Below are 16096 nucleotides of genomic sequence, written 5' to 3' on the forward strand. Positions count from 1 at the left end.
TGAAGGAGATCACGAAACGTTTGGGTGCTGTCGGTGCTACTCACCTTCCAGGATGGGGACTGCGTGATCCTCACTGTGCCTGGTTGGAGACACTACAAGATATGGCTGCCAACCGATGTCAGTGGCGTTCTTGTTGTCAGTTTCTATCCAGATTGCCTGAGTGAATGTCTGGAGGTGTAGGCACCTCGGAATGATTGTGTTAAGCTAGCACTAAGTCCCTTCTTCGTCTACCTTTATTCTTTTCTTTACAATAAGGCTTTCAAATAAGTCATGGCTGTACGGCAGTGAAGCATTGGTTGTGAGCACTGATGTCATGCTGTCGATGATGATGATGATGATGTATCTACGATTCATGGTTGTACGTGGGCTGGGATAATGCCAGGGCGCCCACACCTAGACAGGAGGACGATTAGGGTCCTCAACCAAAGCCTTTGGCTCAAATGCCTAACTTCAAGGCAGCGGTGTTTGGCGGGAAATGCAAATGCATTGCCATTTCTAGGGGACAAGTCGCCACATGTTCCAACCCCCAACCTGGAGAGCCAGGAGACTGTGTTCGTCAGACCTTTGACCATTGACCAACCTGGTATGAGAGACTCTGTGAGTGTCGCGGGGCACTCTCCAGTATAGCTCAATGGATCGCTGAGGTGCGCGAACCATCACACCACGGTAAGGTCCAGTCTCTTCGTGACGGTTAAATATGCACCGGATTCACCCGTACCCTCTGGTCTCCTCCAAGAAGCGTACTTATTATCACTGTACATTTTGTACAGTGGTTACAGTTGCCGATGATCTGATAACCCCCAGTGGATAGCTATATGCTGAAGATAGTAGCTGATTTCACTATCATATAATGCACACATATAGTGTGCCTCACCGTTTTTATGGTTTCGTTCTCCCAGTTTACCATTCTGTGAAATGGCTCAACTTCTCGGTCAGACTCATTCGGATTGATTATTAGAGTTCCCAGGATGTACGTAACGAGTGTTTTGTGAAGATGTGTGTGTGGTGTGGATGATATTCACGACGAACGAGTGTTATGTTTGTGCTCCGTTGATGCCACGTGGATTTGTTCTTGAGATGTTTTTTCTCCGAATCCTAATTTCAGACATTGTCGTACTCGTCGGTGAATCCGGAGATATGAAGTTTCAAGTATATAAACGTGATCCGACTCCAGAGCTGGGTGCGGACGTGATGCTGTTTGACTTACCTCTTTCACTCCGTGTAGCCCAGCAGCTAACCCTTGGTCTTTTCGTGCTCGGCGATTTTGGTAGGTGATTATGTGATTAAGTGCTGATTTCATATGGTTTGTCTCAGTCATTGTTAGCTGTATCCCACCAGAAATATGCAAGCTGTCAAACATTTTCCCTTCGATGTTAGATAATGAACTGTTGCTAACAATTGGTTCTCTTCAAAATGGTGATTCTTGCACAACCTCACACCCACCGAAGTTTGTTGATAGGATTTCGGTTGGTGTGCCAGCTTATTCGCCAACCCACATGATGTAGAATGGATTTGCTTTGCGCCGCCTTTTTCCAACCCAGTTCTCTATCAGCGCGCTGTATATGAGACCGCTTGGCAACTTTATACGTTTTTGGGCTTCAACCCGATTTCGCAAATTATTTTCGAATGAGTTGCATGTAATTCTTGACTTATTTAGAGTGAACTGTTATCTAAAATTTGCTGTTACTCTTAGGTTGTGTATTTTCCACCAACAACTTAGTCATCCCTATCACTGTTTCCAATTTCTTATGTCTCTGCCTTCACGGCAAAATCACTTATTCACTCCCTTCAGATAGTGACGGAACAATAGACCTACTTCTCCCGGCTTGCACGACGATCAACTGCGTTGGTGGGAGTTCTATCTTCCTCTTCAATTTTGAAACTTTCCAGGTTCGTTATCTGTCCTACGTATTCATTACTAGTGTCTTCCGATCGGTGGATAATTGCTTGTAATTTGGTCTTGATAGTTTTTCACCTCGGTTGCAAACAACTGGCTTGTTGGGATGCTCCCCTGGTCAACTTATCACTTATCATCAAAGGCTCAATGCCCGGTTTCTCGACGTTCACCTAATGAGAAGGTAGGAAGCCTTGTGAGACTGGCTTCCTGAAAGCCGACCACACGGTTATCTTCCCGATTATGTNATAATTGCTTTAATTTGGTCTTGATAGTTTTTCACCTCGGTTGCAAACAACTGGCTTGTTGGGATGCTCCCCTGGTCAACTTATCACTTATCATCAAAGGCTCAATGCCCGGTTTCTCGACGTTCACCTAATGAGAAGGTAGGAAGCCTTGTGAGACTGGCTTCCTGAAAGCCGACCACACGGTTATCTTCCCGATTATGTGTTGGTAATCCTTGTGATCCATGCCTTTTAATTGATTGAACTATGTTTGTGCTTGGAACATACATCCTTAAGCAGTCTAACGCATTTAATGTCCACTCTAAATCCTTCGAAAGCACTCGTTGTTGATCGGTTGGCCTTGAGCGAATAGCTTTAGAATGGTGTGATTCGCTTGTGGCTTGTAATGTTGCCTGATATTCAATGGGTTAATTAGAGTCTCTTATTCCACTTGGCCTGTCTCACTTGTCTCATTTCGTAAGCATGTGTTCTTGCCTTCAAGTTCACCCGTCCTTCGCATCCTGTCTCGTTTATTGACGGAGTCCTCTTCTACACTAGACCTCCCAAGAAAGCATTTTGCTAGATGGCTCCCTTTAGGGCGATTATCTTTCGTACCCAAGAAATAACTTTTTTGGGAGTGAGGGTGCACATACCATAACTTGTTGAAATTTTCTTTGATTTTGGCAAATCCATCCCCATTCTCTATTTACTGGTTCCCATATTAACATTTTGATACGCGGTTGTTTTTAACTGGGTTCATGTTTTACCTGTAAAACAGGAAGGCTTTGAATGTAAAATGACTCTTTCATTTCCTTCATACTCTTTTCCAAGTGGCGATCCGTTGATGTCGAATGGGAACCGAAAAATGTGCAACCTGGTTACACATGGTCATTGGCACGAACCCCTGCAGACGACCTTCTGCTTAGCGCCCTTGTTGGACCCACATTGGGTGACTTCGATCTGGATGGAAGACCGGATATCGGTATGGGATTGGCCTACTCAGCTGGAACTAACATTGGAACACTTCCGGCAGTCTTGCTCAATCAGGGTGTGAATTCTAAGACGGGTCATTTGACATTCCAGGCGTATCTACTCCCAGGTGCCAAGTTACCGAAAACCAATACCAAACTGAAGCAAATTACGTTCTTTGACAACGGAGAAAAGGTAACTGAAACAAAATAAAAAAAATTCAGAATGCTTCGTTATTTCTCGGATAATTCATATTCTGACACTATTGCGAATGTACACCCCTCAGTTACCCAAGATAGACTTCTTCGGGACGCTTTCACTATAGGTTACGGCGTGTGGGGATCGTTCATGTGGACCCCAGGGACTTGGCCTCTTTAGAGTCCTGTTTTCCAGAGAGAGTGTTGGATTTACGTTTCCAAAATTCCTTTTCCCTCATCTCTGTAAGTGAACAACATTGAGTCGTACATTGTGAAACTTTTTCTACTTCCAAGCACAATCACCAACCCACCGCTACGCACCACTACGCTCCCCAATAGTACACTGATGATGTCACCTGGATTGGTGATGAAACGTTTTTCAATCAATAGCCCAACTCGGCGAACAAGCCAACGACCATCTACGCTACCTAAGCTACCAACATTTTCCTCCATAGTTTCCGTATTTTTACCACAATTTCACACCACATAAAACTCTACCCCATTAAACCGAACGTTTGTGCGCGCGCAATTATAACATATGGACCCCTTTCGCATGACGGTGTTGGACTGTCACTTCAGTTCTTTAGAACTGGAGTCGTTTTTCGAGCAGGGTGACGCCGGTAGTAACAGTTCACTTCGTTTCTTTTTATCGACCACAAACCATGCACCATGGATTTGTTGTGTCCATATGCTACTGTTGCGGTCTCCGGAAAATAGGAGAACGGAGGACATACAACAAACATTGTGGACGATGGCGTAATCAGTTAGTTCTCATTTGATTAGTCTAATTACTTTTAGGAACGGGTTACTGTACGGCAAATGGGATTGAAGGCAACAGCAGAAGTCGCGGCGAATGCTTGAGTGAATGAGTCATGTCTGGTGTTATCGTTGACTATTCATGAGTTGAGTCGTGGAGTCCACATCCAGCGAGGCGTTTACTGGTTTTCGTGGCTCGTAGTCAGGTCACAGACTGGTAATCTCTCGGTCACTTCCATTCAGCACAGGGCTGGTCGGAAAGACCCCTGATGGTCCACTGATGTGCAATGTAACTGTCCTAACCAGTGCAGGAAAGTTCCTTTCTTCTAACACCATCTGGTACGCCTCAGCATTACTAATCTGACGTTTCCGCCAGACCCGACCATTCCTGTCTGGACCCCGGTATCTTCTGAGCATCATCTGCGTATAAATGCGACGTTTCTCAACCATAGAGCACTGTGGAACTCACAATATATACTCTGCCAGTCACAGGCAAACTGGCATCACTGCGGTGCCATAAGTGTCTGAGTCTAGTGAAGCTGCCCTAGCCCTCTTGATTCGATAAACGGTACTGTCTCCATCCAGTTCAATGAAACTTGTACCACTGCTCAGGCAAACTTATTTATCTACTACGTCGATTGGCCAGTCTGCAAGCATGACATTTGGGTTCGATGCCACCCAATGTTGTAGTAGCACTTAACAACTTTTAGTTGCGAACTGCATATCAAATCCTGAGGTAGACTTATTTAGGGGCTGAACCAAGGAGAGCGTTATCATTCGCATACTCAGTGTCTGTATGTTAAACTCGGGAGCATTTCGATCCCCCGAGTTTTCGGATGCAGACAGAAACGTTTCAAGTAAGCACATCGGCGGCAAAGTTGAAGGGAAACGTTCAAAGAGGGTGGTTAAGAGTGAGCGTGGTAAACTTAGGTAACAGTGTGTTGCATATCTGTAGTTGCTCACTGGAGTTTATATGTAGCAGCCTCATAATGGATGAGCATTTAGAAGGGATATCTTTGATTTCTAAACACCACCATAGTTTCTGACCATCTACAGAGACAAAACAGCATTCAAATCAAGAAAGTGTGACCAATGTTTGGAACAATGGCGCTGTCGGGTAACCTGCCTCAAGGTAGGGATATGGTCGGTGGATCCCCAAGCGGAGAGAAACTCAGCTTGGTTCCCACGGTCGACCCGTACAAAATACTGTCATACAGAACCTTGGATGCGATGGCTACCAAGCTGATTCCACGATGGCTTTTGAATGATGTTCGTGATCATTCTCAAAGGTTGGCATCATGGTCGCTGTGGTACACTCCCACGTTCCAAATCTTCCGCAATAGGGTCCTCACCAAGAATTCACCACGTTCTTTAAAAAATGTGGGATGCAGGCGCTTTATCACGTTGGAGGAGGAGGTAACCGGGAAAAGGAAGATGACGACTATACTTGGATAAAGAACCTCTCTAGCAGATAGCTCACAGAGGCCGAACAGAATCTTCTGTTCAAATGACTCAATCACAGTTCTAATAACGCCATGACCCTGGACTACCCAGATAGTCCAGAAGCAACACACAGGTACACTGAACGTGGCAAAAACGCTCATCAACATCTGCGCCAAACCACAGTCCCAGCCATCACACCGCAAAACACTCGGCGCCTTTTTCGACAAAGGAAAAGAAGCAATAAAGCCAAGCAATCAAGCAAGTTCACGAATCGTCATTCCACCAGTTGATAAGGGACTATTAATAGTCCTCATGAACAGGCCAGACCACTTTGATAAATTGAAGGCTCTAATGAACCACACAACTATATGTCGCCGTATCAAGAATGACCGGAGCCGGAAACTTGCGAACAAACTCAATGCGAATCTGAAGAAAATCAATGATATTCAAAAGACCACCGGAGAGTAGTACTGGAAAATGTGAGCTCAGGAAGCTGCAATCGTCTGCTTCCATGGACTACCGAAAATACACAAAGCGGCAATACCGCTACGACCAGTTGCATCACTCCTGAAGGATCCAGCTTACAACCTGTCAAAAGAACTGTTGAAGAAGTGAAATATCTCATCAGCGGGTGGCAATACTTAGTCAGCAATGCAAGACACTTCTTTAAAAAAACTGAGGAACATCAACAATGCAAATTACGTTCTCGTCTGATTTGAGTGTGCTTTTCACATCAGTGGATTTGGACTCCGGCAAGTCGATTGTCACCGCACTGCTTGGCAGCCATGATGTACCAAAAAAATCGTCCAGCTGTAGCATCTTTTCGGTGCCTAGCTACCATGCAACCAGAAGAAAGCACGAAGGCTTGGATACCGCCAGGTTGCCCAAGTCTAGACAGAGAAAGTCCAGGGGCAGAGGTCGGATTCGAACCGCGAACCTTCCGACCAGTAAATTGGCGCTCTAACCACTGAGCCATCCCGCCCCAAGTGGATCGCTAGAAGATGGGGGTCTCTGCGAATTGCTTGGCTTATGCCTGATCACATACTTTGAATTCAACGGGAAGCAATGGACAGCTACGAGGAGCACCGGTAGGTCCCGGATTTCTAGATTCCTTGGAGAAACTGTAATGCAAAAACGAACGGATCACAGTTACAGACGCAAATCCTACAATATGAATCCGCTACGTCGGTGACCTTTTTATCATCATCAAAATTAGTGGACTACAATCGGCGAGTTAACTAATAAACAACGTTTTTGATGTTATGCAATTTACAGTGGGAGAGGGAACTGATGAAAGTTGGTATTCTCAGAGGCTCTTATCATGAAATTGCCAAAGGGATAACTGCAGACAGCAGTCTGCCGAAATACAACCCAACAATTATCTGAACTATCACATAACAGCTGCATCCCTATCTTCTTCAAGCGTATTGAGATGCATTGCAACACCACGGCGTCAAAATCAGGGAAGTGCAATGCTTGTGCAAAACTTTTCAGAGAAACTGGCACTCCAGATACCTCATAAAGCAAGCCCTCGGGATGCTCTCCCAGAAGCTGTATTGAAGAAGGCCAGCTAAGCTGCTCTTGAGATTGTTCACTCAAAGCGACGATTTTACGAATGAATTACCGTCCCATCTTCTTCACAACTTGTTTCGCTGACAGTCGCATTCTCTGGATGGATTGATTGATCAGTTGCAATGGGATGCGTTTGTTGTCTGTTGCCAAAGTCTTCTCTGTCTCCTGGATCGTCCAGCAGCGTTTTCTGTCATTATTCAGCGGCAGCAGTAGATTACATGGTCGAGGAACGATAGACTTTTATTCATTCAATGATGCATATGATTGGTAGTGCTTTCATCATATTTTTCGGACAGTTGGGTACAGACAGTTGGGCACAAACTCAAGACGGCGCGATCATGCGAGCACGCCTCCAAGAGTGTCGGTCAGCATGTCTTGTGGAAGATATCTGTATGCGTTCAAACACCCTAATAAGGGCTAACTTACTTTTGAGGGGGTTTTCATTCCCATATCCACACATGCCGTCTTTGCTCATTTCAATGCCGATCAGACCACCTGTATTTTCCCACATGTTTTTGTTTCCCACCTAGGGCGTTTTTGATGTGTTTGTCGCATCTGTGGATGACGCCGACCGTTCGTCGGTTCAGCTTTTCCTCCAACAAATGGTCAACGATCACTACTTTGTGAAGGTGAGTAAACCTTTTTCACGTTTGCATCTTGGTTCCAATTTTACGGACTCATATTCAATGGATGTAACATAGATTTCTCATCATCACCTCACTTGGCGTTGCTGCGAAACGATTCATCTCTCGGAATTCAAGAAGACAGTCCTTACTGGTGGACTGCCAGTCGTCAGGAGGAAAACTTCGTTTTCTGTATTTTGACACTTGTGATCCCTTGATCAATCTGAATTAGGTGGTTAGGACAGCGATATTGCTGGATAAATTCGCCGTCCTCTGTGGTAAAAAGCATTTGACTCACTTCACCGGTTTATTCTACTTAACACGCTTTCCCAGCAAGCAACGCCTTGAAAATTTGTGAATATATGTTGATGATGGTGCTTTTTGTATTCTCAGACATCCAGGCGTGAGAGTACACGAAGACCTCTCCAAAAAGTTCTTGTTCGATGAGGATGACCATTCTCTCCATTCCTATTTAATTTTGTTATTGATGCGATAATGGGATAAGCACTAGGTTTTCGAAAATGGTGTTCAACTAGCCGCCAAGAAGGAGGCAGTCGAACCTGTGGGTTGTTTTACGCGTCCTGTACTAATTCTGATTGTGGTATGGCAGATGAGGTCAATGTTAGAATCTGCAAGACTCGGGTTGCATTTGTGACACCTATGGAGGTAAAGCAGCGTGTATCCGAATCTCAATTGGAGTGTATCAGGCTACAGTTCGGGTTGTTTTGTTGTATTGCTGAGACGTGGCTGCTGCAAGCGGTATAAGTGAGAAATCTTCAGGACCCCAGCAACCTTTGTCTCAGAACGATAGCTTGTGTAGGATGGTACCGGTGAATCATCAACCCGACAATTGGAGAACAGGTATCCGGTTGTGCATCGGAAACTTCACTCGAAGAATGTGTTCAGTGGTCGTTGGCTTGTTCACTGAGCTGGGCAATTTGATTGCAAGCGCTTCATCACCAATCGAGGTGACATCATCAGTGCGTTATTGTGGAGCGTAGTAGTGCGTAGCGGTGGGTTGGTGGTGGTGCAAAACCACGCTACCTGAGCTGCCAACATTTTCCTCCATAGAAAGCCTTCTATTCTCTTAACACTGGGATGCTTGGCGATTTCCACCGCCTCGGGCATCAGTCTGTGTGTGTGGTTGTGCACAACCACCAAACCACCGCTATGCACTACTACGCTCCACAATAACGCACTGATGATGTCACCTCGATTAGTGATGAAGCGCTTGCAATCAAATTGCCCAGCTCAGCGAACAAGCCAACGACCACCATCTACGCTATCTGAGCTACCAACATTTTCCTCTATAGAATGTGTTCAGTATTACGTGCTGTGGTGGCTTTGTCACGCATTGCGAATGCCGAAATATCGTTTGCCATAAGGAGTGCCATTCTCTCTATATAAGTGAGTGGGCTGCAAGCAGAGTTGTGATCAGCCTTTGACCTGGCAGAGGGGTATGAAAGAGGTTACGAAAATTTTGGCTACTGTCGATACGACTAGCTTTGAGGGATATGGTCCACTATACATGGTTGGAGGCGCTGCAATATATGGCGGGAAGTCGAAGTGGTTGTCCGTCTGGATCCAGAGTATCTGAACGAGTGTCTGGAGGTGTACACAATTCGGAATGATCGTGTTAAGTAAGCACTGAGTCTCTTTGTTATCCGCTTTTCTTCAGAATAGGGCTCTCAAGTAAATTATGGTCGTACGGCAGCGAAGCCTTGAACAATGATGTGTTGTCGATGATGCTGGTGTGACCGTTTGTTTCGCAGTAAAATCCGTAACGATCAGTGGATTTCACTGCTGCGTCTTCTATCAGTTAGATCATTGAAGATCGGTGATTCGACTTTGCATTTGGTCATAGTGGAGGGAGGACCAGCTGACAGCTTATGGAGTTTTTTCGGCACATGCCAATCTGCTCTCGTTTCAACTGTCCTGTAATTGCTATCGGCATACGCAAATGATAGTGAATTGGTTGTTGCAAATGGCAGATGTTGGTACTTTGGTCGGCTGCATTGACAGCCTTTGCTAACAGCTCTGCTACATCCTAGGTGCGGCGTAGGAATACTTTCAGCGATTCTTTGGTTAAATTGAAAGAATGGTCTTCACTGTAAGGAACGCCAATCGTACTGCGGTTTGTACATTCGGTCTGCTGTTCAAGATGAAGTTTTTTCGACGAAACGGTCGTGGTATTTGTCTGATCGCGGCACACATTTGAGGAAGCCAGTTTCCCCCATGGGTGTATCTGATGTAGCATTTTGTCTGTATTTATGGAGCAATATGGGGACCAAAGCACGATTATGTTGTTCTGGTCGGGGTCTCTTAAGGTCCCAAAGTGCTTCCCATAATGGTACCGTCGATTCACTTGTCCTGGAGAAATTACGGATATTCTTACTTTACAGTCCGGTGAGTCTTCGAAAATGCAATTAAGTGTTTGACAATAGCAAGATCAGGTCGTCCAAAATACGTTAAATTACAGGATCTTGGGTATGGATAAAATCTGTTTTAGGTAAGGCAAACCTTCACATTCACAACTGATTTTCAAACAGCCTCTTGACAGCTTTAATGATTTTGCCGCTCCGGTGAGCTGGATATAGCTTAAGAGTTAAGGCGCGAACTTACCGGATGTTGAGGTTTCCGATGCGGTGCTTTGAGTGACGCGTATATTCGACAATCCCGAATATCAAAAGGAAGAATTGGGTTCGCATTTCTACGGTGCTTTTCACACACGGGTAAAAAAATGTACAACGAAGCTAAATTATTCACGTTCGTAGCGTCAACAAGTTCACAGGTTTTTCACTGACTGGCACAGTGCAGTGTCAACGTCCGCACACCAAACAACGGCGAGCGGAATGATGGCTCAGTAGCGTGGGTTGCGGTCGTCCCTTCCGAAGACATTCTCGTGATTCTCATCGGACGTGCGATCACACGGGACTCATGAGAAACAAGTCAAGGCAGGCTCAGCAAACGGGACATGAACGCGCAGGGATAAGTAGGTCAGCTGCCCACATTCGAGTCTTTGAGATATCATAAAGTTGAGCTTTATGGGAATTGACTGGCCTAGGCATATATTGACTTCAGTGCAATAGATAAAATCATGTGATATTAGAACCTGTAGCGATTGTTTTGCTTCTCCACCGGTTTCGTTTTGGTCGCTTCTTTACTGAGTAGAAAATGTACTTTTCGTAATAACTTGTGCGAACCTTGGATACCTAATTGGCTTTATTTAGAATAGCGGCACCGGATTCTTTGTTTACCTCCAGTATGATGGTATCCTAGTGCTTTAGCTGATATGACTCTTTTGTGCATTCTTACACATTTCCGATGCATCGGAATGAATCCAAAACCGTTATCGAAGGCAATCAGTTTCGCTTTCAACGAATCTTTGCTTTCAGGAGACGCGGGCCGAATATTCTCTCGGCGGTTAGATAAGTGTTTGACTTTCGTTCTTGTGGTATAGTCAGTTTTTTCTGAATGAATGTTTATACTTGGGTCCTCTTGATGTGGGCTTATCCGAACATCTGAAGTGTTATCAAGTTTGAAGGAAATACACTCAATGGTGTAGCGTTTCCAAGAGGTTTCCCAAATTTCTCATATTTGATTGGTTCACTGCAATGTGATTGATAACTTTATAAATAAAAAAAATTAAATGAATGAATGCATGAATAACTTTACGCCTGCATTCGCTTCACTGTTGCCATTGTTACACTTCCTGTTACATCAATGGGGGATTTTCTTGGAAGCAAAGAAAACATAATACACTACTCATAAGGTTGCTGAAAACACCTAAATTTTCTTGGAGCAAAGAAAACGTAATACACTACTCATAAGGTTGCTGAAAACACCTAAACATTTAAAACGTTTTTTTTACTGGTCAGGACCTATGTTAGTATGCCAGTATTATTATCATCCACAGTTTTCGCACCATGATCTCATTTGATGAGATTACTCATCAAGTTGAGACCGCTGTGCTTTATGGAAGAATGAGTTGGTCAGTGTTGTTTTGTAGATTTTTGGTGGTTGGCCATAGTGTGCATGAGCTCTGACAGTTTTCACCAGTAGCGAAGGTTCATTGTTTGGGTTTTAAAATGTAAGCATATCCGACAACACAAGCAGGTAACAGGTAACCGGGTTCTTGGTTCGACATTCGCGTCAATAAGATTCTTTTCCTTCTCAATTCTTTGGGTACTCTATTTGTTGTTGTACGGCTTGACAGAAATGAGACAGATGTGAGTGCAGAACAGGGAATTGAGAGATAAGCATAGAGAAGTGGCTTGATCAAGAAGTTCATCTGTTTGTATGGCCAACGTTAACTACACAACTGCAGTAAGAGCTAAGAAATTTATCTATATTTGCAGGGATGAAATTGTATATCAATGAGCTCTACATGCTTCTTTTCATAAACCATACCGTATTTACACTTTTTGGGCTGTAAGATTGCGTGTAGCATATGAATGACGTGTATCATAGTGTTGTATCAATCCATGTGCATATGCCTGTGTGCGTGTGTAGATTTTCCTACAATGTTTTTTTCAAGCCAACCTAACGAATGATACTTTAGCTTTGGCGACTGATAGACATATCCTCTTGGTTCAAACGGACGCTCAAAGATGCTCTTTTAGAATAAAATATCTTTTGAAAGACCTTGTGTCGTTAGTGGAGATGATGACAATTTTGGTGGTTAACACAGTTGATCTGGTTTCTAGATTCGAGCACTTTTTATGGAAGTATCAAATATTTCATTAACTCACGCCCTAATTCACCGTCAAAATTCCACTCTCCTCTTGTATTTGCTACGCAAGCGCCGCCTACATCAGTTGTTGTGGTACGTTCATTTCGCTGCGTGTCGCGATGTTACTCCCTAAGACCCACTTGGACTTCACTTTCTAGGTTCCGCAAATGATCGGCCTACCTTGCTTACAGGCTGTTTGTCACTCGCGGGACATACACGAAGATCAACGAAGATCTGAGGTATCTGTTGCGAAATCTGACTGCTCACTTCTCTCATCTTTGTGCCTTGATTTCTTGTTATCAGGTAACTGTCCTCAACGGCCTTTGTTCTTCAGCAGAGAATTGTACGGACAAAAGGCTACCCTATGGATTGCCAGTACCTGGACAAAGTTCTTCTTACTCTACTGAAAGTGCTTCTGGCGGCCGGCTTGGATTTGCCGGCCTAATGGGTGTACAGAGCTGCTGCACTGCACTCCAGCTCCCATCGATGCGATTTGGTTTGGGTCCGTTTGCCAGTTATGTTGAACGTTTGACAGTTGCTATCCCTCCGGATTCAGCAGTGAGTCCTTTTTCATTTCTTACATCAAATCAGCGGTATCCATTTTCATTTACTTTCAATTCTCAACTCCTCAGCTTGTTTATGGTAATGGGTCACTCCAGGTTGATCATTGCAGTGTTTGTCTTGGAGGCCACTTGAACAAGGTAATCTAAGCAATCCGTAGGCATTTCGGAGACCTTTTTTTTCATATTTGGCCGATTGAAGTAGTGGGTCAAGAAGTGCAATACAGCTTTTTCCTCGTTTCTAAGAGTTTCCAGTATTTGAGGAAGTTAGGAATATCTAGGACGTTGTAACACACTGATGCTGTTAATGACCCATAGCACTTGCGCTTGTGTAGCGGCGCATGTTAGCTTTTTTTTCTGGGTAAGGACTCCATTTTGGGGAAGAGACAGTATATTTATCCATTCTTTCGGTCTTCTTTTCCCCATAGGGCATTAAGTACATTTATGCACGTGTCAACCCTTGACTTAGCAGTGGGGTATGAAGGAGATTACGAAACGCTTGGGCGCTTGCGGTGCTACTCGCCTTCTAGGATGGGGACCGGGTGATCCTTACTGCGCCTGGTTGGAGACACTACTACATGTGGTTTCCAACCGACGTCACTGGCGTTCTTGTCGTCAGTTTCCATCCAGATTGCCTGAGTAAATGTCTGAAGGTGTAGGCACCTAGGAATTATTGTAGTAAGCTAACACTAAGTCGCTTCCCCGTCCATCTTTATTCTGTTCTTTACAATAAGGCTTTCAAGTAAATCATGGTTGTACGACAGTGAAGCATCGGTGCTGAACAATGATGTCATCCTGACGATGATGAAGTTATCGGACGATTACGACATCAGAATCCCCAACCTCAATACAGCCTTTGTTTTGTTTTGATTTTCGGTTGTGAGAGACGTTATTCCGTATCCTGGTGGCCCTCTCATTTAAGGCAGTGATTTTGCTATCAAACTTCACGACCACTCATGCGAGCATCGGTAAGTGTGTTAGAATGATAACATAAATCTGGGTACAGCTTTCTACTGGTCGTTATTCTTCATGTATAATGGTGTTATTTTGAACTAGTTTTCGTACAGACGTTGGCGCTGATCGGAGTCTCGTTTTTAGTCATTGTCCTTTCGTAAACACAGTTTCATTCAGCTTACACCCCCCATTTCCCTCGTTTCAGTTGTTACGAACTTTCTCCATATTTGGACTGATACCGAACTCAGAAGTATTCGTTAACCCTTACCCTCATTCGGATCCGGATAGGTGAGTCTTGTATATAAACGAACCAAGCATTGTAAAAATCCGCTACTTGTGCTTTCTAACGCATGGTTATTGGCAAACTACTGCAAAGTGGTTTAGCCATTCCCTCCCCCCCCTGAAAGATCAATGTGGTCCCAAGACGACACAAACGAAACCCTTATATTGAAGGTTTAGCCATTCCCCCCCCTGAAAGATCAATGTGGTCCCAAGACGACACAAACGAAACCCTTATATTGAAGGAGGTATCAAATCTTCATTCATTCACCTGAATTGTTATGTAATTTATTTTCCTTGATGATTGGGAGTGATAAGGCAGCTAGTTGTTTGAAGTTTTCAATGAAGTCAGCTTGATTCATATTTGAAAGAACTCCCTCAGATCCACCTTGTTCCTTCGTGTATGCGATCAATTTCTCGAAGCAATACTCTGCCGTTTTTTTCGCAGGTGGACAGCCAAGCTTTTTCTACAACCGCTGTACAATATGAAAGTTCTGTACATTGCGATTACTCTGGTGTGTGTCTGTGTGGTGTTGGTCATCATCATCAGTGTCCTTCAATGTTTGGAAGTACGCGAGGACCATAAAGAGAAGCAGAAAGAAGCACAACGCTTTCATTTTGATGCAATGTGATTCATGGATTCGAACCCATGTAGACGTGATTCTGCGTTTGGCTGTGATAACTTCGTCGATTCTCACCTTTTCTGTCCATTCTGCATTCAACCTTGAATGACGTTTTTTGTTTTGATGTAATCCGTGTCTCCGTTAACGCCGTTGTTCGTTTTTCGTCCCACTGGTGGGTATTTTACGCACATTCTGTGGCCACAACTATTGCCAGGTAACACACCTCTTGCTTCAGCGTGTCGATCCGTGTATTTTGTTCTCTACTGTGCTTGACTATTGAAGATGTGAAGCTACTCATCCCCATGAACCCCTTCATTGATGTAAACTACTTCTGATATGCCCTTTCAGGTTGTTTACTCGATTTCATGACCGGGCCTTTTAACACAAGTTATTGATCTCTGACATTTTAACATATATGTTCATCATGAGGATGCCTACGATCGTGCGTCATTTAGTTTACGATGACAATCCTGTGTTGAAAGGTATCGGATTTCGATTTCTGCATCTGCCGCCTTTGCCGTTCCCATATGGCGGAAGCGGTTGTGCGACTGTAGACCTCCTCAATTCCGAAGGATCTGCTGGTGTCCAACGAGCGCAGACACTTGAGCGGGAAAGCTTTCTTGTATAAGGAAGATGTAACTGGCGGTACATGCGAATATTATCGAACTACAAAGTGGCCTTCAAGTCATTTTTATTGTCACCGTGAGCAGTCTTGCACCAGCAGTATTTACCAGTGAACAACTGTCTTGAAGAAGAGTACTTATCGAATGGATTGGATGAATATGTGGTGGGTTGTAAAAATGAAGGAATCGGGGGTCCGGTAGTATCACAGTTACATTAAATCTTCATGCTGTGTTCAAAAAATAAAATATCTCGACATATTGCATCAAGGGGCGGTCACTTTGGGTAGAGGATTCTTCTACTGGCCTAAAAAATTATAGTCTGGGGACCAGAAAACTGTCCGAGGTCCTAAGATTGAACGACAGGATGATTCGGATCTACCAGTGTTTCATCCCAAACTGGAAGACTACGAAACATGTATTCCCAACCCTGTGTCTATTAACCTGAGATCGCGACCCCAGGAGAGTAAATCTTGAATGGGTTCCAATAGTCAAAAGTAAGATAAATCTCTTCATCATTAAAATGATCCTTTCATGGGTGTTTTGTCTCATCAAACCTGTCACAGCTCAGGCACCAGTATTACCCTACAACTTATCTTAATTTTATCGGTGTAAATGCTGACGGTGAAATTTATATATATATATATATA

General features: G+C 44.1%; 1 protein-coding gene across 1 annotated transcript in view; it reads left to right on the top strand.

Moving 5' to 3' along the window:
* The window catches only part of T265_02090 (hypothetical protein), a gene marked incomplete at both ends in the record, with an annotated part of 44648 nt that extends 29151 nt beyond the window's left edge, over window positions 1–15497 (top strand). The window contains 7 exons of the mRNA XM_009166249.1: window positions 1106–1267; window positions 1793–1890; window positions 2950–3282; window positions 7586–7684; window positions 12714–12968; window positions 14130–14212; window positions 14652–15497. Of these exons, the coding sequence (XP_009164513.1) occupies window positions 1106–1267; window positions 1793–1890; window positions 2950–3282; window positions 7586–7684; window positions 12714–12968; window positions 14130–14212; window positions 14652–14835 (1214 nt within the window). The remainder of the gene's footprint in view (window positions 1–1105; window positions 1268–1792; window positions 1891–2949; window positions 3283–7585; window positions 7685–12713; window positions 12969–14129; window positions 14213–14651) is intronic.
* Window positions 15498–16096: the final 599 nt, after the last annotated feature.

Source organism: Opisthorchis viverrini (assembly GCF_000715545.1).
Source record: "Opisthorchis viverrini unplaced genomic scaffold opera_v5_24, whole genome shotgun sequence".
Classification (NCBI taxonomy): Eukaryota; Metazoa; Platyhelminthes; class Trematoda; order Opisthorchiida; family Opisthorchiidae; genus Opisthorchis; species Opisthorchis viverrini.